We start from the raw sequence: 23,893 nt of genomic DNA, 5'->3' as shown, positions 1-23,893 counted from the left end.
GAATAAGAACATTGTATTTCCTCTAATTTGACTGCCGCAAAGAATTTCCCAGATTAGTGTGTTTGACGAAGGGTAGATGTGCTGCAGGTTAATCTTAGGATTTCAGAGCCATAAACCTTGTTTCTTCTATCCTTACGTGTGGACCCAATTAAACTTAGAATTGCCATGGGCAATGATCGCTTGTGCCATTGGTTTAGACGCCATCTCCGAATCTACCTTAGACATACAACTTAAACCCAAATTACCTTTTGACTGTGCCCACTGTGCCTCTAGACTAGATGTTACCTTCGATACACACTCCATTGTGTTGTAGACAATTGATAGGTATCTAGAAATAGACCCCGTTGAATCAGATTTGTTAGAGCTGCATAACTTTGTGTTGAAAATATTAGTGAGAAAAGGGTTCCTTCTTGTGCATGACTCGAGTTCCTGAAAATTAGGAGATTCCCTATAAATTAGGTCAAGTTCCTATAATTTAGGAATCAATGCCTAAAAATTAGGTCAATTTAGGTAGCAGTTAATTGATGTGTTGAAATGGAAGGCTGAGTTTTGATTTTCTAGTGTGGGTTAATTGAGGAAAAACACAAGTGATTGAGTTTGAAGTGGTTGATTTGAAATAGGATGAGTTACATGAGCAGTTAACTCATGCTAACTCAATCAATCACAAAAGCATTCCTTAATTAGAAAACTCACTAATTTTAACCATTCAAATTGCCTTTAAAAGAAGGAACAAAGGCACAAGTTTAATCATTGTTTTGGTGAGCACGAGTTGGTGAGACCAAGCAATAGGAAGCACAAGTTTGTGCATAGGGCTTTTGAGAGGAAGAGTGTGCAAGAGAAGCTTGTGCACCAATTGGTAGAGGGCAGGAGAGATCAACAATTTTGCAAGGGTTTCAAGCTTAGAACAAGCAGGAAAGACAAGTGTGTCTTTCATATTGAAACAATTGGATTTTGTAAGAGATCAATTGCTCAGTTTTTGCTATCAACAAATTCTCATCAAGCAAAGGGTTTTTCCTAGTTGGGTTCCCTAGTAAAAAAAATTGTGTCTTAAATTGTGTGACTATGTTTTATTTTTGTTCCTAATTCTATTGCAAATTGAGTAGAGAAATTTTGTGTTTGTTAGAAAAGTAAGTGTTTTTCACATTGTTCTTCTTAGCATATCAAAATTTTGTGGATTTTCTACATGGTATCAGAGCCCAGATCAGAATAAAGATAGCACATCCAAAGTGCAAAACACATCAAGGAGCCTGCTTAGAAGAGGAAGCCGCAGTGTTTTTGAGGAAATTTGGGCCAAGAACAGGGTTGTACTAGCTACAACAATTAAAATTTCACAATGCAAACAAAAATTAGTACACCAAAGAAATGAGGCAAAGTGTTATGCCATTTTATTAAATTTTAAGATGGAATTGAGTACAATGGAGTGAAATGATAGAACCTAGGCTTGCTACTGCAAGCATGCAATACCCAGGTGAGAATCTAATTAAAATCTCTAGTTGAAATGGCTCAATTTGTCCAAATACACTGCTCAGAAATTTATGCTGGTGCTGTTGCTGGAGGCAAACTGTGAAATGAACCCTCAAAACTGCTCCAAAAATTATGGAAAATTAGAGGAAGGCTCCTCACACCTCAACTAACAAAACCCATAGAAATCTCACAGATCTCACATACCCAAGTGGTAGAATGGATTCCACAAATAATTGTGCCCTACTATGGAAATATTGTTGTTGTTGGCTGGTTTCAACCCTTTGTTTTGGCCCTTAAGAGTGCTCAGAGAATTTTACCAAATTAACCAGGGCCTCTCCTCACAAAACCCACAAAAACCCAAAAATCTTTTGGGATGATTCTCGCTGACTCGGAAACAATGTTTCGAACATCGACATCGGGATAAAATCGACAAGGCTTTGAAAAACCAAAAAACTGTAAAAATTAGGATAATATTGGTAAAAGTCAGCAAACATCGGAAAAATTAAGATACCATCAAAATATCAGTAAAAATCAACAAACATCGACTAGGCCAAAAAACCGTGGCCGAAATTCCCAGCAAATGGGTTCTGCGTCCCACCAAGCCTATCTGTTGCAAATTAGCTCCAATTTCCTCCCTCAACTGCTGGAATTTCTTCTACAAAATTTCTCTGGAAAAGAACAAGAAATCCCAGATCAACTCTTGCACAAATCTCCACTTCAATCTATGCGTTATAGATGGCCCAAAAAAACTCTTGTGCAGGCCCTAATGACAAAAATTCAACCCTCCTGATAGCAACTTTCTTTGCCTCTGAAAATCTCCAAGAAAACTCATTCTCCACTGAGGAACCTTTTGGCAAATTTTCAGCCTCGGGATCCACCAAATGCTAGCTCTCCAAAATGCCACGAATTCCACAACTGCGTCCTCCTGGAACCCGCACAAGCTGAAAGATCTCTGCAATTCGGCCCTCCAAATACCAAATTCTGCTCACAAATTCTCTTCTAGAGTGACACTCGAAGTTCACTGAAGAAGAGTTGGAATTCTTGCTTGGAAATTCCTTGTGCTAAACAACACTGGTTGACTTGGCTAAGCAACTCAAGCAAACCCTCCAAAATCAGAAATGAAATGCCAAAATAGAATGATCAAAATGAGGCTCTAGCCTTCCTTTTATTATTGCTTTCCCTTCCTCATACCATGGTTCGATTTCTCTCACACTATGCTTTGATACCATGGTTTGATTCTTCCCATGGTTCGATTTCCCTTTTTGGTAACCTCCACAACTTATCTTCACTTTAATTTTCTTCTTTTCCTAAGTCCCAACCTTTGCCTTTTCTCCAAAAATTTACTTAACATCTCCACAACTTATTTCTCCTAAGTTTTATTTATCTAATACTATATTAATCGCCAAAATTACAAAATTGAGAATTTCCTTGACAAATTTTCTAATTGGGGACATGATAGTAGCAGTAGCTACAAGTAGTCCTAACCAGGGCCGAGAATCACAGAAGGAAAGCACAACCTGAGAAGGAGCAGAACAACTAGAGGTATGTTGATTGGTGTTTCATGTTGATGTTTTACTAAGTGGATATTGTTAAGGTTGGACAGTGTGTGTTTGGCATCTTAAGAGCAGTGAGGAGGGCAGTTAGCAAGTGTCAAAAGGAGCCCTAAGTGTAGACCTATGAAGGACTTTTAGGTTTGCTATGAAAGCCAGTTTTAGAGGCCCTAAGCACAGTTCTTGTGAAGGACTACAACACTGTTAGTGGGAAAGCTTTTAGAGAGCTCTCAGGGGAAGCTGGATGACTTACCAAGTGTTGAAAGCAGATCACTATTCAGAGGGAGCAACCTTGAGTAGCAAGGCAAGGAGTTCTCACAATAGAGAAATGGTGGACTCACAAAGCATGGTGCGAAAGAACAAGTCTTCAAAGCACATTCCACATAAGAAAGCAGGGAAGTCTTCTAGTCCAGAGGGAGGAGCTGCAGTGGCGGAGAACTTGGTAGAGTTGAAGATAGATCCAGGTGGATGAGGTTCTTCTAGGAACACCTTCCTCGCTAAGAGGGGGTGTTGAAAATATTAGCGAGAAAAGGGTTCCTTGATTTGTGCCTTAATCATAGGAGCTAGAACAAGTTCCTTCTTGTGCATGGCTCGAGTTCCTAAAAATTAGGAGATTCCTTATAAATTAGGATGAGTTCCTATAATTTAGGAATTAGTCCTGAAAAATTAGGACGAGTTAGTTGGCAGTTAACTGATGTGTTGAAATTGAAGGCCGAGTTCTTGATTTTCTAGTGTGAGCTAATTGAGGAAAAACACAAGTGATTGAGTTTCAAGTGGTTGACTTGAAATAGGATGAGTTGCATGAGCAGTTAACTCATGCTAACTTAATCAAAAGCATTCCTTAATTAGAAAATTCACTAATTTTAACCATTTGAATTGCCTTTAAAAGAAGGAATGAAGGCACAAGTTTAATCATTGTTTTGATGAGCACGAGTTGGTGAGACCAAGCAATAGGAAGCACAAGTTTGTGCATAGAGCTTGCGAGAGGAAGAGTGTGCAAGAGAAGCTTGTGCATAGATTGGTAGAGGGCAACAAAGATCAACAATTTTGCAAGGGTTTCAAGCTTAGAACAAGCAGGAAAGACAAGTGTGTCTTTCAGATTGAAACAGTTGTATTTTGTAAGAGATCAATTGCTCAATTTTTGCTATCAATAAAATTCTCATCAAGCAAAGGGTTTTTCCTAGTTGGGTTCCCTAGTAAATTTTTTTCGTGTCTTGAATTGTGTGACTGTGTTTTATTTCTGTTCCTAATTCCGCTGCAAATTGAGTAGAGAAATTTTGTGTTTGTAAGAAAAGAAAGTGTTTTTCAGATTGTTCTTATCAACAGATTAGAATTTCGTGGATTTTTTGCACTTTGAACATTGACGTTCCATGAGAGAGGCAATGATATTCCAATTAAGGGTTTCAGTGCCCTATTTCTCCTCAGAATAGACCCTTTTCTTGTTGTATTTAAAGTGGGCTTGCCTTAGGGCTGACCTCTGTTGTTTGATCCCTCCTTAGGTGGAAGATCGGTGACTAAAAACTTAGGAAATTTATAGAGGACACTTCGCCACCTGTGTAGAAAGAACCTTGTCGGTAATGTTCAAAAACATAAATGATCTTCGCTATCCAGCAATGGAACTAATGAATGACCTCAGATCGATGCTTCCTTGTAAAATAGAATTAGACTAGAACTGCTCCAAAGGCAATATGCTATGCTAGAACAAGAAGAATGGGTGACTAGGTGGGGTGGGATCACCTCCACTGAAACTAGTCAAGAAGAGAAAGGGGTCTAAAAACTTCAGAGCCTCAGGCTCAAAGAAAACAAGACAAATAATCCAATCCAATTCATGCCTCAAGTGCTTCTAAGCCTCTTGTATTTATAGATTTTCGTGAAGGGGTTTTCTCTTTAATTAATTGAGTAATGTTCACACCAAGCCCCAACTTTGTGCTTTTTTTGCCCCCAGCTACCCCAAAACTTGCCCAACCTTGGGGTATTTTGGGGTTTTCTCCTTTAGCCTACGAGGATTGATAGGTTACTTTGTCCCTTCGGTTACCTAATCCCTTGGGGACATTACAGCCCCCTCGTACTGACATTGTTTGTCCTCAAGCAATGGCAAATCTGAGTGTTGCCAGTTTTCCTCATCAACTCGTCGAAATTTGAATGCAAGATGAATTTCTTATCATGATAATTATTTGTGATTGTTTATGTATGTATTTTTCATTTAGTTTTTACTTCATTCATTAAATCATCAAGCAATTACACAAATACAATGCAAAAAAAGACGAGGGACACAAGAAATTAGGCTTCAAACCAGGGCAAAACTCCACAAAGGGGAAAACCCAAGAAATCCTTTCCTTATAGAGTCTTCATCAACAAGAGAAATCCAAGTCAACCAATTAGTGATCTAAGTGCCAAGTCAACCAACTAGTGATCTAAGTGCCAAGTCAACCCTCCAAATTTTGCCATGATTCACCAACAAGATGTTTAACCAAACTGTTTACTTAAGCCTCCCACGCCACAAAGAACCGCATCATCATTATCACTGATATGTCACAAAGCATTGCATCATCATCATCATTGATATGTCACAGAGATACAACCACAGATAGCCTGAATTATCCACAGAGATGTAGCCACAGGTACTCTGAATTATCCCCTCAGAAGTAGCCACAAGTAGCCCCGAACTGTCACAAAAATGTAGCCTCAGGAAGTCTGAATTTTCTATAGAAAAATTCACATCAATTCAGAGATATTAGTGTCTTCCTGCAACTTGCATCACAGAGGTATTAGTGTCAATACGTCTGTGATATTCAGAGATATTAGTGTCTTTCTATAATTCGCATGACAAAAATCTTGTGCCTTTTGCAATTCGTATTTTAACAAGGAGAAGATGCCACAGAAAACTCGTCTTATTTGCCTTAGATTCCATGCCTCAGACTTGAGATATCTTCTTCAGAAGGAAATCCAAATTTCTGCCAAAATGATGAGGGATAGGGGCCAATTACAATATATGGTTGTTCCACATGCGAAGAGACATGACTATTGGGCAAGCTGACTTGGCAACATGGAGGAACAAAATGACGTTTACAAAAATTTAAATTTTCTTCTTTTATAGGGTCATGAAGAACATTCCCTTTGACTTTTTATTTTGACCAAAAATAAAGCATGAAGAACATGCTTGATAATAAAATAATAATAATAATTTTTCTTTTTGTTTTTACATGAAATACATAAGTACAATAATTATGAAGACCAAACCTAGTTACAATTTCAACACTCCCTCTTAACTAGGGAGGTATTCATAATGACTTATCAAGATATTCTCAGGTTGAGAACTTCTATAATAAAGGATCCAGATTGATAAGCATCAATGATGATTTACATCATCATAGCCAACATTGTCAAAATAGCAATGGCCTCTATCCTAAGTCACCTGACACGGGGATTCGAGATTCGTAGGATTCAGGATTCGTAGTGTTCGATTCGGACACGTTGCCCCCCCAGAACAGGACACATAGGATCCGTTATATATTATTTTATTATATATATATATATATATATATTAAAAATTAGATATTTCTTACACAAATTTTAATTAATGATACAAATTTATTGATTTCAAACATAGATCTTCATCTATAGCATGCATAGTACATACAAAATCATCAATGTTGGAGTTAATGTGGCTTGGCAAGATCATCAAGTCAAAAGGTCAAAGGAAAATTGAATAAAGAAAGTTTAATATAAATTTAATATAAGCTTAATATAGTCAAAAGTTAAAAGAAATATTATTAAAATTATATGTCCTTTTATCTTTTATATAGAAAGGACCGAGAATAATTTTATTAATATATCCAAATGTGGTTCGTATCCTAATGTCAAAATCATATCCCGGGGCTTCAACCTTTTTAAATATTCAAAATAGGATTTTTTCCTCCTCAAAAACATTAAGTCGGTTCCTTAATCCATGGCTTCAAAAGACTATATAAAGACATCATTCCTAATCTTCTAAAGCAGTATGAAATGAATATCATTTTGAGTAATTGCGAGTTCTGAAATTTCACTTCGGACTTGTGGAGCATCGTATATCAGACAAGAGATCTTTGGATTGGAGTTTCGCTTTTCGAAAGGATCAAGGGTTCGTTCCTTTTATTTTTCTCTTGATATGGGACGGTTGCAAAGTCATTCAGTTCTCTTTCTCAAGTGAATCGAACTCCATATTTCTTGACCAAACCCTTATCTCCTTGGAAACAGCTCAAACAATGCAAATACAAATGACAAACAATGTGAAAGAATGAAGGAAATGCGTGCTTTTTAACCCGCGGGAGGCACTTTTCTGGGATACGAATCCTAAAATCAGGATTCGCTAGTCATGCACGGGATTCGTACAGGATTCGTACGAATCCTAATAGGACACGCCGAATCTGATTTTAGGATACGATTTTCAAGAGAATCGTATCGGACACGCGGGATTTGGGTTCGCCGGGCTATATGAACGAATCCGATTACTTAGCCTCTATCTCTCCACTAGATCATAGCACAATGTTGGGAGGCATAAATTTGGACACCACTGCCACTCTAGGCACATACCCCACCCGGCTATTCACTAGGTATGTCCTCATAAGGCTATTTCCTAATCCATTGTCACAATATTTGACACCAAGAAATATTTGTCCTTAAGACTAACCTTATCTTGGATTAATGTACTTGACTTGCGATGGTTAGTCCTAGTCAAAGCACAAATCCTCAAAGAATATCAGTCCCAAATGCTTATCCAATCCACCATTCTCCATACCAGTGCCTTTACTGGGCTTACGACTGTTAGACTCGACCATAATACATGACACGTGGAGAACACTATGTCCATCCTCACTCCCTCTAAACCAGGGAGGATATTCTCACTCCCTCTCAATCATGGAGATTTAAGCGCAAGTCTAAGCTTGTCTCAAAAATACTCATCAATGCGTCGACCACTTGTTCTTTCGTAAAGATCCATTGTATCTTCTTGGCTCCTATCTGCATCATACTCTCGAATCCTAAAGCACTTTGACCTTCCTGGTTTTTTTGACAATCTTCATGCAACTTTGAATCCAACATATTGTCAAGTAGTTCAACACAATATTTTATGGAGCCAAACTTCTTCTCAACTGGTTGTACCAATCACCACATCTTCTGCCATAGAATTTTGCTTCATGTTCTTCCAAGAAATCATATCAGCTCCTAATCATCAATATTATCCCTATTGCCATTAGTATTGTCAACCCAATCAATGTGTTCCTGAATCGAACCAATCAACTGTCAAGACAACAATATCATAACTCTTCAACCTCTTGCTAAAGGATATTGCCCTAGATTTGTCTTGTTTTCTTTTGATCACAAGCTTTTCTGAGTTTTTCTGTCAAACTTCAAGTATCATTATATCCATTCAAGATCTTATAGCTCCCTCTTTCCAGCTAAGGTAAGTGAACTTCCCCTTTATGCTGCCATCTAATCAGCTTCTTTGATGCATACTTCAAACTGCTCCCCCCTCCTTAATCTTCATGCTTTGCCATGTTCTTCCAATTCTTCCATCTACTAGTCAAGCTTAGATAGATTTTGTCTTGACCTGCAACCTTTATTAGAAGACTATGAAAGAACAAAAAGACAAAGTACAAAGATAAAATAGCAACAATAATAATTAAAGAAAGGAGGTGTAGAATACTTATCTCTTTGAGGAGAGTCAACTCCTTAATCTTGGACCTTTTCATCAACCTTGTCCTCATGTGATGTCATTCCTGTCATACTCAAGAGCTAGGTTTTCTTTTTACAATAGAAACAATTAGTTAGGGTTTTTGTTCCTAGAGTTTTCTAACTCAAACCTTTGTTAGGGTTTACAAACCCTAGATTCTCCAAAGTCTTCAAGATTTGCTATTTAAGAATTGCAAATTCTACAAGCATACTAAAAAGTTAGTTGCAAAACCCTAGAGATGCTATTGACAAGCCATCTATATATGATTTCGTTTCTAGATCATAAAGACTTAGTCTTCATATGCAAGGAGATATTTCAAATGTTATATCAATGATCTCTAATATGCTACTATTTTTTCAAAAGGGCATGAGATTATTAGCTTAATCTTCATAATATTTCACCATGACCTAGAGAACTTAGCATCATATGCAATATAGTTTGCGAGACAACTTTGAAATGAACAAGAATTACACATACCTCTTTTGACCTTACCTTATCCCTATGTTGCAGGGAACATGGGTCAAGGGGGTGTTAGTCCTAGTTTCGGGACTGAAACACTGAAACGCGTTCCATATACGTTTTAGGCCATACAAGCACATTTCCCGAGGTGGAAATGTGGCCCGTACGACTTGAAACACCATTTCAAGCCTATATGGGCGTGTTTTCGGTCAAAAGTGTTTTCATTTAATAACTTTTTTATATTACTATTAAATTAATTTGTGGATGTTTCTAGATGTCTCTCGCAAGTTATAAAAAGACTCTCACCCTATTCCCCCATCACATGAATTGACCAAGTCATTTCGCTTGGAAAGGAGCAATTTTAGAAAGGAGAAAAGAGGAAGAGAGCAATGATTTCAGCTAGGGTAATTTCAATAACAAGCAAAAGAGATTTCACAAGCAGATTTAGAGCGGGGAGTTTTTGGCTACAACATTCTTGGTTTTTGGCGCAACTATAACCATCTTTCTTTGGTGTTTTCTGGCATTTTGGGGTAGCTTCAACTACAACAAATTAATTTTAGTAAGAAGCATTCATTTAATTAGTTTTTCCCCATTATTTCTTGTATTTTTTGAGGGTTTATGCTAACAAAAATGTTAAAAACAATTTTTTTTAACTTTTTTTTTGCAGCTATGGCTTCCAACCAAGGTGCAAGCTTAGCCCCCAAGTCCAACCAGAGGGTTGACTATTATCCTCTTTGGAGGCATGTTCAAAAGCTTGAAAGATGTGCAAGTGGTGGCTCATGGGAATGGCGATGTAATCTTTGCAGTAATTTGTATAAGGGCTCCTACCCAAGAGTGAAGGCATATTTTTTGCATGGAGGAGGACAGGGGATTGCAGGTTGCCCAAAAACAATAGACCCAATGGCGAGGAGGGCATATCAAAGAGAGCAAGATGAGGCTGATCGACTTAAAAGAAGGCATGAAGAGCTTGCTAATGCTACTCCTCAAGCTCCAAACACTGAGCCAAGGATTGTGGTTGAAGCAAGGAAGAGGAAAGCGGCTCAACAACAACTACCACCATCCAAAAATACTAGAGGGGCATTTGCTTCAGTTCAAGAGAGCATAATTGCTAAATTGGTGAATGTGCAAGTGAGAGAAGACACTGATTCCAAAGTGGCCAGGTGCATCTTTACCTGTGGTATCCCATTCAATGTTGTTCTGTTTCCTTATTGGCAATATATGAAAAGGTCAGTTAAGAAAGATCCCATAGGGTAAAAGGTGCCCAACTATAAAATAGTCAGATCTCAACTTCTCAAAAATGAGAAGGAGCTTGTGGAGGATATCATATCACCGATTTGTTCTTTTTGGAGTAGCTTTGGGGTTATCGTAGTCTTTAGATGGATGGACATATACAGGGCGTAGGCCATTGATAAATATCACCAAAAGGAGCAATGTTTTTAAAGACAAAAGACTATTTAGGAGAGGTAAAAGATGCACAGTTCATTGCTGGTATTTTAATAAAATCTATTGAACAAATAGGACCTAACAAGGTGGTGCAAGTTATCATGGATAATGCACCAGTTTGCAAAGCTGCAGGTTTAATTATTGAGGGGAGGTATGACCACATCTTTTGGACACCTTGCATTGTCCATAATCTGAGTCTGATCTTAGAGGAGATTGATAATAAAGTTCTGTGAAAAAAGGAAATCACATGGGAAGCAAAGGAAATTGTTAAATTCATCACCAACCACCTCCAATCTCCAACAATATTTCGAGAGTACTCCAAATTGGAGTTGTTGAAAGTAGTTGAGATAAGATATGCCTCAAAATGACTAATGTTGCGCTGGCCTTGTTGAGGTTAAGCAACCATTAGTTTTTATGGTGGTGAGTCAACTTTGGGTTGACTGGAGACAGATAGATTCAGAGCGGGGGTATATGGTGTGTAGATTGTGTCTTGATGAGGAGTGGTGGAGCAAGATAGATTTCTTGCTAAAGTTCACAACCCCTGCATTTGAGCTTCTTTGGAATGCTAACAAAGACCAACCTTTCTTAGGAGAGTTATATGGTGACATGGATACCATGGTTGAGAAAACTATGGAAATCATTTCACAGGAGTCTCCACAACTTCTATTTGTTGATGCTCATTTTGTTGATTTAGTCAAGAAAACCATTGTTGATAGGTGGAACAATTTCAACACTCCATTGCACACTTTAGCACATGCCTTGAATCCGAGATTTTATGATGAAGAGCTTATTGCTCAAAGCAATGGGAAGAGGAAGGAACCCCATAAGGATAGAGAGGTGGCTAATGGGGTGAAAAAATCCCTTTTGATAATGTTTCCAACTCATCTACACACTGACACAGGGAGGTGAAGGAAGAATTTGCCAGTTTTGCTGCAGGATTAGATGATTATTCAGATATAGCAGCTTTGGAGGAGAGAAGCACCATGAGTCCAGTTAGGAGGTGGATTTGTCATGGAGCAACTGGTGTACATTTGCAAAACCTCGCCATTCGTGTTCTTTCACAAGTGGCAAGCTCTTCATCAGCAGAAAGGAATTGGAACACCTATTGTTTTATTCACTCCATGAAGCACAACAGGTTGGGTTCACAAAAGGCAGAGGATCTTGTTTATTTGCACTCCAACCTTCGCCTTGAATCTCATAGGGCTCCAAAATATAGTAGTGGTCCTTCTAAAGAATGGGATGTGGATCCAAAAACTCCTGATTTGGAGCTCTCTCTTGCTGCCCTGAATATTGACGACCGGGAGCTTAGAAGTGGAATTGGCCCATCATCTTCTTCCGCTCCACCATCCACTATTGAGCATGTTTCGTCTATTTTTGACAAGGATTATGATGATGAGGATGAAGATTGAAGACTATTAGTCTTTATTGTTTACTAAATTGAGCTCATGTTTTATTTCTATATATGTTCATTGTCCATAGTTTGATACTTGTTGATGTAGCATTGTACTTGCAGCCTCACATATAAAGGCTGATTTTGGATATATATTTATAATAAACCTCATTTATCAAGATTGTTTTTGGATATTACTACTTTCATTATGTGATCATTCATGAGTAAATGTGATGTTAGTATGTTTCATCATCATGTATCATCGGAAACTCGTATCCCATTTCCCCATGTTGTGCAACTTAGATTTTAATGAAATAAATTAAAAAAGCTGACTGAATAAAAAACTGGTTTTTTACAGTTCCATCTGTAGTGTCTTTCTATTCCATAAGAGGGCTGTACATTTTGATAAATCTAGTGCATTAGTATCCTCAACCTTAAAATTCTTATATTGTTTGTATTTGACCTTCTCTATATCTTTCAAACTTTATTTAGATTCCTGTAAGAAACTAATCTGGGCCTAAAATTTGTTATCCTTCTCCTAGACTACGTTCAACTCTGAATAAAATCTTAGACTTCTAAATGATATTCATAAAGATTTGCCTAACTTGGATCACATTGGACCTTTCAGTCAAGCTGAGCATGAATCCCATCCCTCCAGGTTTCTCTGAGTCTCCTATATGCTCTCCATTGTGACGGTTCATTGCTTCTTTTTCTCGACTGTGGTGCATTCTTGGCATTCTGCCCTTTTAGTATCGATGTCCATACCAAGATTTTGTAGAGTCATATCCTAGTCAATATTAATTCCTTAATCAATTGAAACTCCACGTTCTTGCTTATTTATTTATTTAAAGTTTCAGGTGTTTTAAATCTTTTATCAATTTGTGTCTGGGTTTTAGGTGGAGGCTCTACAGGATCTACTGCTCAGTCTCACATTCTCTTTTCGAACATCCTCCAATATTTTGGAAGCATCACCTTCCATGTTTTAAAAATTCTAGAATAGAAATATTATTTGGAAAGTTTTGGTTTCCTGTTTTTTGCAAGGCTTTTGCAAAGCTGAAGTTCTCTTTCCTGTAAATTTCATGGAAAGGTTTTGCTTCTTAACATATTTCTTCTTCTAGGTGGGAGTTGGGTAGTCCCTTACAAGGTGCCATAACTGTGGCAGAATATTTGGAAAGCAAGGATGAAGTTGTCTCTGCTGCATTGGGGAATGCCAACAGCTGCCTTTTATTTGTTCTCCTGGTGATATGCCACTTGACCCTTTTATGATGTGAAAGTTTGTCCAGGCATTGTTGCAATTTTCAACATGAGCTCAATCATGAAGATTTGTAAGAGAGTTCCGAATTCCTGAATTACTTCAGGTTCCAAAAGGCATTTATGGAAGCTCTTCTCACTTGTCTACAACCTCTGAAAGTTGGCTTAAGGGAACATTTTCTTTTTCCTAACTCCAAAGCAAGGCTTTCATGATGGAATGTGGTTCCCACTCTGCAAACCAAGGGCATGCATTCTTACGAGAGTGAGATGTAGTCTGGCCATTCATGATTACAAGTCATTCTAATTTCTCTCGGTGGCATGCCTTTCTTCCCTAATTGTGTCACTTTTATGTATGTATGCCTGTGTGTTCATAAATTTCAAAATTAAATGAAATGTGGACAAAAAAATTAAATTATTTCGTAGAGAGGATATTTGACCCCTTTTTTATGCTACATAGTGTGCTATATGATAATGGTTGCTCAATGGATTCTGATATGTGTGTGTGTGTGCAGACAAAAAAAATAAATTATTTCAAAGAGAGGATATTTGCTCCCCTTTTTATGCTACCTAATGTGCTATATGGTAATCATATATATATGTTTTGATTAGACGATAGATTGTTGCAAAGCACCTTTATGTTTTTTGGTCATACTTGGTTCAGTGCTCATGAATGTCATCATACTACTGACCTATATTTTACTGCTTTGCCTTGAGCTTAGACTTGTAGTTACACGTAACCTTGCATTGTCTAAATAAAAAAAGTGTCGAAAAATACATTTATGGTTTTTTGGGTGGAGTTCTTACTCGGCTCAGTGTTCGCAAATATTGTCATACTTTCAATTTGATACTGATTTGAGCCTTATCCTTTTTGCAGATACATCTGCTGGATGTCTTCTGTTCAGTTTTGGAATTGGTGTTGGCATCATGTTTGCAATCATTTCAAGCAGGAAGGAAATAGAGAGGCTAAACTATTTATTGAGGCAAACAGAAGAATTGGTTGAGGACCTAGAGGAAGAGCTAAAGATGCATGATTCACTCACTGTGAAGGACCTCACTGGTGAAGCTCATAACTGTGTGGAAACCTGGCAGGATCCTTTTGCTGAAGGACACGGAACAAGGCATACCTCCACTTCTGATAAATTGCCAGAGGTGGGCTGTGAGATTGGTGAGAGGACTACAATTGAAGAGTCTCAGAAAAGAATGCAGAATATGACTAGCGTTGAAGCTGAGCTTGAGGCTGAGCTGGAGCGATTGGAACTTAACTTTAAACATCAGAGAAAATTTTCTGGTCTTAGTGAGGTGAGCTACTGTTATTGTTCAATACTAAAGCTGTAAATGTAACATTTTGTACTTATTTATTTCTGAGAAAGAATACAACTATAATAGTGCATGTGTCACATTTTCTTTGAACACTATCCAAATATGAGATGACTGTTGTCAAATACAAGCTTCTCTCTCAAGCCATGTTGGAGGTTTCCCTGGATCCCTACATCCATAGCATCTGTCGCCTCAATCATGTCGTTGCCCCCTCGCCTTTGCCGCACAAACCCCTAGTATGATGAAGAGTGCGAACTTCTTCATAGACGTTTCTGGTTCTCTCTTTCATATGACCCCTCGTTCATCCCTCACATTTGGAGAGATTACAAGTGTCTTCTCTGTCATAAAAGGCACAATTATCCACTAGGAGACACAAGTTCCTTGAGGGCATCCATCATTCACCTAAAGCCTTTCGGCATGCCCTTTTTCCTACCCATGCTTCTCTCCCACTAAACATAGACCATCATTTTGTGTTCTCATACACTACCTCTCTCTATGTCCCTTCCAAGCCTCCAATCTGCATTGCTTCTCTCCCTGATGGGTCCTTCGTTTGAAAATTGAGTTTTGACTAGTGGACCACATTTTGCCTGGAAATAACCATTGGGAAGTCACGGAGGAGACAACTGGAGCAGAGGAAGGAGCCTGACAAAGACCAGCAGCGGCGGAAGGATGGCCAAAGGAATGTAGACTCAAGCAAGAAACAACCGAGCAACAAGGACAGCCGAGTGAAGAAGAGAGCAGACAACTGAGGAAGCAAGAAACAACTGAGTAACAAAGGCAGCCGAAAGGGAAAGATGCAGAGCATCCAAGGGAAAAGTGGCAGTTCAAGCAAGCGGGAGACTTAAGAAGCGCAAGGAGAAATCCAAGAAGAGGAGGATAGATTGTGCGATACAGGAATGCTGTTGCGGAGCCGTTTGTGCCCGCTCTGTATCTTGTTGCCTTGATCATATACTATTCTGTTATGTTGATGACTGTCCTATCTAAGTGGCCTTCGAGCCTGATGTAATGTTATGTTGTCGTGGTGTTAATGGAAGGAAGGGTTACAAGGATATTTGAGCAACTTGTGTATGATTCTTTGTGGCTTTCTAATTTTTTTTAATATGCTTGCATTTGTTTGATATTTCTCCTTTGTATATGTTGGTTCATTAGGATTGGATCCCAACTGTTATATTTTTGAGTTATTGTCATTGTTAGTTCCTTGGGGTTTATCTTGACGCCTGATTCTAGTCCCTCAACTAAGGTCACGACACGTCTCGAGTGAGACACCTTATTCGTCCTGGATAAGTTGAAAATGCCGACGTGGTGCTAGACCACAACGAAGCCTTTGTTGGCCCTTGTGCTTGAACCCTGGGTCTCAACCCATCTATTATTTTTCCACCAACAAATGGTTCTGTTTCCGAGACCTGAAAATTTCCAAAGGGGTCTGGAATATGGTGTCGAGGATCTTTAAGAAGGAGCTTAAAGATTGGTGGCATGAGCAATTTGAATGGTTCGCTTCTCAACAAGCTCAACTCCGCTGACAATGTCTAAAGTAGTTGAAAGAAGAGATCTTGTACGTGGAGCCTGCGAGTGCTCAATACGAGATCTTCTGGTGCAAGTTCCCAAAGGAGCTCTACAACTAGTTGCGGCAAATAAAGGGAAAAATCAACGGGCAAAATCAATCTCGACGTATTTGGACTCAAGTAGATCTAGTTGAGCTGCATCGCCTTGACAACGATCTGACGCGAGCTGTAGATTTCTGGGTGCAGACCACATTAGAGGGACATATTATTGAGTTTGCTGCGGAGGGTCATTAGTCCTTTTCTAAGGCTGAGGCCGTGTTTAAGTCAGCGTTGCGGGGAAGATTGTTGAGGGATATTCCACTTTGGGTTAAGGTTCTGATGGTGGAAGCGAACTTGCTAGTGTTCCAAAACCCTTCAATGGAAGCTTATGGGCTACACAGGCCTCGAGGAAGGTACGAACGATGATATGCACTTTACCATGAGAATTTTTTTTTCTGAGAATGATGTGTCCTCTAAAAGTCGTGATTGGCTGCTCAACAACTCAGGTAGTCCCTCCCCCAACCTTCCCCTGGTACTTTATCACAACCTTGATCAATTTTTATCCAAGTTAATTAAAGTTATAAAGGTTCATAGTGTGCATGCAACCTACAACACTGGTATCATTAGCAAGAGGAGTAGTAACAATAGTATAGGTATCCAAGGATCATCGCAACCCGGTTCTCAAGGATTTATACTTATTCCTCAAGTTCAATCGGCCATGGCGGGATCCTTTACCCAATATCCTGAGTTCTTCGGTAGGGGAATGAAGATGTAGAGCAACATTGGTACCTATGTGAAGCTATCTAGAGGGCTTGCCAGACTCCAGATGCTACGAAGCTGATTGAATTTCAGACCACGCTTTGGGAAAGAGCATTGAGATGGTTTATCAAATGGTCTACATTGCAACAAAATCCAATGGTCGCTGAAGTCAAACAGGAGTTTGTTCAAGAGTTTAAGCTCCCTCAGACTAACTAGCAGGGGTTGTCTGAGTTATGGGGAATCAAGCAGCAAGAAAGGGAGACTTTGTGGGAGATAATGTAGAGATTCAAAGTTGCAATTGGTAAGTTAAGCTACTCGATCGACCCTAACCATCAACGAGATTGGTTCATTAAAGCATTGCTATCACTTACTCGCACACCGTTGACTCAACAAAAGATTGATACTCTACAAGACGCTTTGGAGCAAGCAACTTGAATTGAGGCTATGGCCGAATACCCACGTGAACATTTGGGAGGCGCAACTTCCCATGACCCCTTTAAATTGTGGATCTGACAGAGAAGCTAAGGGACCTACAACCAATTTGACCTGCGTGACCGCATGTATGGTGTACCAAATGACACATTGAGGGGCATCACGCCACGGAGTGCCCAAGGTTGTGAGGCCTGAGCACTCCCTTAGTGTCGACGGGGTCGTCCACATCTTTACCCGCTGCTAGAGTTGCACAGATTGGTACGCAAAGTATGTATACAAGACACACTCAGTGCCATGTGTTTCCAAACCAATAGGGTGTGGCACCAACTGAGTATTGTGAGATATGCAGAACATATGGACATCTCCCTCGCCTCTGTCTAATTCCATAGAAGTATTCCAATATTCCAAACAACACTTGTGAATTTTGTGGCTCATCAACTCACCACATGGATCAATGTAGAGCACTAGCTGCCTTAGTAGATCAATTGGATCAGTCGGCTTATCGGATTAATGAGACCCCTCGAGGACAAGGAGGTGGAGGAACAAGGGGAGGAATAAAAAAAGGCAGAGGCCCGATCCGTTGCTACAATTGTGATCAGGAGGGTCATGTTGCAAGAGATTGCCTTTTACCAAGAAGACCTTGGTGCTCCCAGTGCAGGATCAACACACATGCAACAAAAGACTGTCCAGAGATGATTGCCAAGTGGGAGGAGAGAAACTGCCAGAGGGGAGCAAATTTAATTAATGTTGAACCAAGGATGCTTGAGACAACTCCTCTCTCAAACATTAATATAGTCACCCGGGGGGGAAAGAAGACTAGAGTTGACTGGGGAATAGTTGAACAACCAAAAATTATAAAGCCGGCCTCACCGAAGTGTTCATACAAACTTGATCAATAGAAGCAGTACTACAAGGAAGTTGTTGAGAATTTTAATAAATTGACTTTGAGTGGGGAGTCCCAGGGGGACAACCAGGAGTTTCAAAACCCAGGAGCTCAGACCCACCTCAACTCTATAATTGACCCATAACGGAATAGTTCAAGTTATTTCTACAGATTGTGAATAATGACTAGATGCTTGGGCAGTTGTGGGAAAGCCTTAAAACGATTGTAAAGAATAGGGTGGCGGAAGAAGGATTCATCTCTGCTAATTTGCCTGAGAGACACTCCCGGAGGATGCGCCAGAGTAGGAAGAGAACAGGAAGGGAGTTCCGGATTGATGCTCAAATTGTAGGTTTTCAGATTAAAGATACAATGTTAGACCTGGGATCAGATGTGAATATACTACCACGGAAGACTTGGGAAGCCTTGGGCAGGCCTAAGTTGGCTTTCTCTCCGATTCAGCTATGTATGGCGAATCAATATTGTATACTCCCGGTTGGAAGGTTAGAAGAAGTAGAAGTTGACATAGGAGGGGTGAAAACCTATGCTGATTTTGAAGTAATAGACATCATGGGGGACAAAGACCCCTACCCAACATTGCTTGGAATAGACTGGGCCTTTGAGAACTATGTGATAATTGATCTGAAGAAGGAGACGATGACCTTTGAAGTAGAAGGGACCAAAGTGATCCAGCCCCTAGACCCCTACCAAGGGCCAAGATTTACTGAACCAACAGATGACAGAGAAGCACCTGAGTTGTTGGATCAACTATACCAACTGACAGCAGGGAAAAGAAAGGATTACATCAACCCGATAGGAGGTGGATCGGTCAGCTGAAGGAGCATTCAAAGCTCCGAAGTTGGATCTGAGGTTGCATGGGAACACTGGCAATAGGGCAGACATGAGATCAACACCAGGCACTGCGCTACGATCCATCAGATCAACTGGGTTGGTACTGAGGTACAGGAATTTCCTATCTTCAATGGCATAGGTCTTGTTAATGATTTTCTTAATGAAGTTGGTGCAACCGTTCCTAAGGAACACAAAGTGCCTTTATTGGATGTCTCTTTGCAAGCAACACCGACAAGGTGGTAGGGTTCTCACTGCAACCATCTCCGAGAATGGCAGGAAATTAAGACGACAATGAGGGTTAGATTTGAGCCTTCGAAGAATTCTCCGCAGAATTTGCTTAAGTACCAGGGGAGCTCTGACCCTTGACAACATCTACAAGCTTTTGAGGCCAGGTGGACCTGCGAAAGGCTTCCAAAAGACTTGTGGGTACACTACTTTGTAGTATGTACATACCCTGGGAACAATTTCGAAGGCATGGTATGTAAGGGAAGAGATAAAGAACATGTGATTGGAACTGCATAACAACCTAGTTTATCAATGACTTTTCCTTCACAGATACTAATTAGAGAATGACAACTGCGCTGCAAGCTGTCAGAAGACTTTTGCTCACTGCAGTCAAGCTGGTTGAGCGATGTATAAACTATAACACTCTTGAGCACATATATGAATCCAAGTTCCATGAAGCCGTAGCTTGCAGAAAGGTAGACCAAGAGGCTGAGGAAGATGACTTGGAGGAGTTAATGCATCTAATATTCACAGATAACGAAGGAACGAGGTGTTGAAGATGGGCTTGTGACCAATGGTCCGCAATTGCTGCCCCTGAAGTTGTGAAAACATAACATTGGCACTAAAGAAAATCCGAAGCTAGCCTTGATTGGAGATTACTGGGATGAGCAGAGTACCAAGGAGATCTTCAATCTTCTACGAGAATATGAAGACTTGTTCCCTTCATCGGTTGTGGAGCTAAAAGGAATTAAGGGGGAGCTAGGAGAGATGAAGATTGTACTTAAACCTGATGCAAAACTAGTAAAACATCAACCGTATAGGTTAAACCCAAGGATCAAAGAAAAGGTGAAAAAGGAGATAGATAAGATGTTGGCAACGGGGCTTATTTTTCTAGTAGACGAGGCTGAGTGGGTCAACCCAATTGTAATACAAAACAAAAAAGAGGCTGAAGAAATCTGGGTTTGCATGGATTATCGAAGTTTAAACAATGCCTATGTTCATGATCCTTTCCCCACCCCCTTCAGTGACGAAGTGCTAGACAACGTGGCGGGGAATGAAGCCTACTCTTTCACAGATGGATTTTCTGGATACCATCAGGTCCAGATTGCAGAAGAAGACAAGAAGAAAACTACATTCGCTATTGAGTGGGCTCTTATGCATATCCTGTCATGCTGTTTGGAACTTTGGACTCAAGAATGCACCAACGATATTCTCAAGGATTGTAATTGCTGCTTTCAGAGATTATATTCACCGGTTTCTAGAAGTTTACATGGATGATTGGATCGTCTATAGTCTACTGAAGAAGCATTCTAGTCTGCTCCAAGTGATGTTTGATCGATGAAGGCAACTGCAGATTTCTTTGAACATGAAAAAATGCATATTTGCTGCCCCCTTCAAAACACTTATGGGTCATATTGTTTGCAAAGTGGGAGTATGTGTTAATCCCGCTAAGGTCATGGCGATCCTAAACATGACCCCGCCAACAAGTGTTCGATAGTTGAGGTCCACCCTTGGTCACACAGGTTACTACAAGAGGTTTATCCACAACTATGCCTTGATCACCGCTCTCCTAGAAAAGCTGTTGAAGAGAGCTGAAGGTTCGAATGGACAGATGATTGTGAAGTCGCTTTCAACGTGCTTGTTGACCACTATGTGTCAACGACCCATAGCAGTACACCTCCTTTTTTCGCAAAAGGGATAACACCTCATAGATGTGTCTGTGCCTTTCAACTATCGTCATTAACTTGATATCCAAGATGTTATAATATAAACCCTTTCTGCATGTATATGATGTAAATAATCTTAGCAGATCCGTGTCATGTATGTAATAGTCTAGGTAAACCTACTTTTCTGGTGATGATCTACATTCCGAGAGGTTTTTTGTCTCACCGATCCATTCTTTGATGGTCTGTAGAGTTTTCCTTCACTCTTACCCCAAAGCCAGAATGTATTTTGTCACTGGGATCTTAGGTGAGTCCTAGTGTTCTAGATCGAGTCTATATAAAAGTGATTTGGGAATAATCCTAACTATTTAGTTAGGTTATTTTATTACAAATTGCTTAGTCTGCTGGATTATATTTGTGTCGTAGAAATGGGTAGTCTATGAGGGTTTATTATAGATGGGGTTTCCCCCTTATGATGTAAAAAAATATGAAAATCATGATGTAAAGTGTCTTGAGGGTTGGAAAAATAATTTATCCCCTCATAGGTTAATTAATTAAAATTTTTGGCCAAAAATTAATTAAAATCCTAAGCTAGAAATTTAATTAGTTCTAGGTTTTAGGTAAATTTAAATTCTCCAAAGGCAAAATTTGTCAGTCCTTAAAAATTAAATTTTAAGAGGTCCAGGAACTAAGGTAAATTAATTATTTTGATAAATTTTAAGCCTTTGATCCTTGGGGTTAAGTCAAAGTAAAATTTTTGGGGAAATTAACTCAAAAATTTATATTTTGAGTGAATTAAAATACATTTAATTGAAAAATTCGAATTTCCTCAAGAATTAATATTTCGACAAATGAGATTAAAAGAAATTTTAATCCTCATCAATGGTCGAGATTGCTTTGACGAGGATCACTCGAACTAGTTGTTGGAGGATTTATTTTTAAATAGGAAGTTATTTGTTAGTCGAATGATCCAACCTTTGAGTCATGTGCTAAGCGAAAAACTCTTGTGTAATCTTTTTCTGAATAATAAAGAAAGACTTTGGGGTTAATTTTCGCCGGTGTTACTCTTCATGGAAATACTGTAAGATGTGTCGTTTTCATGTGTAATTTTTTTTTTTAGCCATTGATGATAACTTTGAAAAGTGATTTGAGTACAGGTATCTTGCTCAGTTGCTGGGGTTTAAGTGATAATTTAAATTTTGAATGTAATAGCAGGTATCTCTATTTATCTTAATTTTATTATCATTTTCTTACTCTATTTTGATGGCTGGATTGAGTTTTGCAGGAAAATCTTGATTTTTATATCATCGGGCATTCAGGGAAGTTTTCAGTTGGACCAGCCAACTGCCGATCTGTGTTTTCTTAAGAGCCCAACTTAATTTAATCCCAGGCTTATCATAAGATTTTTATTGGTGATGCATGAAGGGTTTTGAGCTAAGCACCTCCTTTAAAATTTAAAAATTTAATTTTTATGTGCGAAGTTGATGAATCTGGCTGTTAAGAGCCTTAGATTATCAGATCTGGGAGCGGAGTTGGACTCACACTTCTCAGATCTGATAGATCTGCCATTCCTGTGCATAGATCTATAATTTTTTTTGGGTTTTTGACTTGGGTTTTTGGGGTTTTATTTATTTTTTGTATATCTGGGTTCTAGGTGTTTTTGTTTTCAGGTACAGGTTGCAGATCTGAAGGTGAAGTTTGATTAGAAGCCAAATCTAGGCCTTGGAGGGTAAGATTTGGCCTCAAAATCATTTTTGTAGGAATATTATCGATCCTTTTGTTGTCTAAAGTTTTTTTTTTTTTGTTAATTTGGAAATGATTTAACGAGGGTTTCATTGATAAATCTAAAGCATAAAAATACATTGGTGTGAAATTCATTTTTCTGGGTTTGTCTTCAGTTTTGGGCTACAGTTTCTCTGCTACTTACTCGCTGTCTTCCCTCCATCAACCTGGGTCTTACCCTTGCTTCCCGCCTTCCGCTTCTCCTTTATCATCTGTCTGCAACCCTCCTCTTGCTGCCACCTTCGACCTGCAAAATAAACCTCCACCCTAACTTGCAACAGAAAATCCCTTTACTTCAAACCTGCGATTGCCCACATCCTTCTTTGCTGCTGCCATCCACCGTCCCTGCAACAAATCCACGTCCTCTCCTCTCTTCCTGCGTTTATCTTCTTTCGCTGCCACCTACGTGCTGCCTTCTACATCTGCGTAAAGCTCTTCTCCCCACTGCTGCAGCCTTTCACCCCTTCGTTGTTCGTATTACCTTTGCTCCTGTCGCCATCATTCGCTTTCCGTTGCCTTCTTGCCGACTGCCCAAACTGCAAACCCTGTCCGTCGCTCTCTTCTTTCCGCTGTCTCGTGCTCCCTGCTCCCTCTCAACTTTGCTTGCTGCATCTCCCTTCTGTCGTCCAACAAACCTCGAACGCCTCCGCCGTCGAGCCCTGCAAAAACAAAACAACACTAACACAATTGATTTTTTTATTTTTCAAATTTCATTTGTTTATATTTTTTCACGATTGGGTTTGTAGGTTTTCTTTATATTTAGAATTCAATTTCATTTTATTTGATTTTTGTTTGTTTGTTTTGGTTTCATTTGTTTTATTTTAATGTATGCATTAGGGTTTAATTGGCTTCTCTTTTTTTTTATTATTTTGTTTCAATTTAAATTTTTGTTTGATTCTCCATTCTTTTGATTAAATTTATTTCATATAAAATAAAAATCTAAAACATTTAGAAAAATATTAAAAAAAGCCTTTTAAAAATTTTTGTGACATTTGATTTTTTTTTTTTTTTGTTACAAAATTAAAAAATCATAAAAATTTCTAAAATTTAAAAATTCAAAAAAAATCTAAAAATTAAAAATGAAACAAATTAAAGGGATTTGCGCTTTCACATTAAAAATTTTAATGATGCCTATGGCCCATAAAATTTTTAATTTTCAACCCTTAGATTCATT

At 39.0% G+C, this 23,893-nt stretch overlaps 1 protein-coding gene across 1 annotated transcript in view; it reads left to right on the top strand.

Moving 5' to 3' along the window:
- LOC149141805 (uncharacterized) overlaps nucleotides 1–23,893 on the top strand; it is a 61,597-nt gene that overhangs the window by 20,715 nt on the left and 16,989 nt on the right. The window contains exon 3 of the mRNA XM_089451105.1: nucleotides 14,142–14,566. Coding sequence (XP_089307231.1) covers nucleotides 14,142–14,566 — 425 coding nt within the window. The remainder of the gene's footprint in view (nucleotides 1–14,141; nucleotides 14,567–23,893) is intronic.

The sequence above is a fragment of the Pinus tabuliformis genome, chromosome X, assembly GCF_031772625.1.
Source record: "Pinus tabuliformis cultivar Carrire ecotype Pingquan chromosome X, CPIR1, whole genome shotgun sequence".
Lineage (NCBI taxonomy): Eukaryota > Viridiplantae > Streptophyta > Pinopsida > Pinales > Pinaceae > Pinus > Pinus tabuliformis.
The sequence above is the reverse complement of the archived record's forward strand: the minus strand, read 5'-3'. Positions and strand labels throughout refer to the sequence as shown.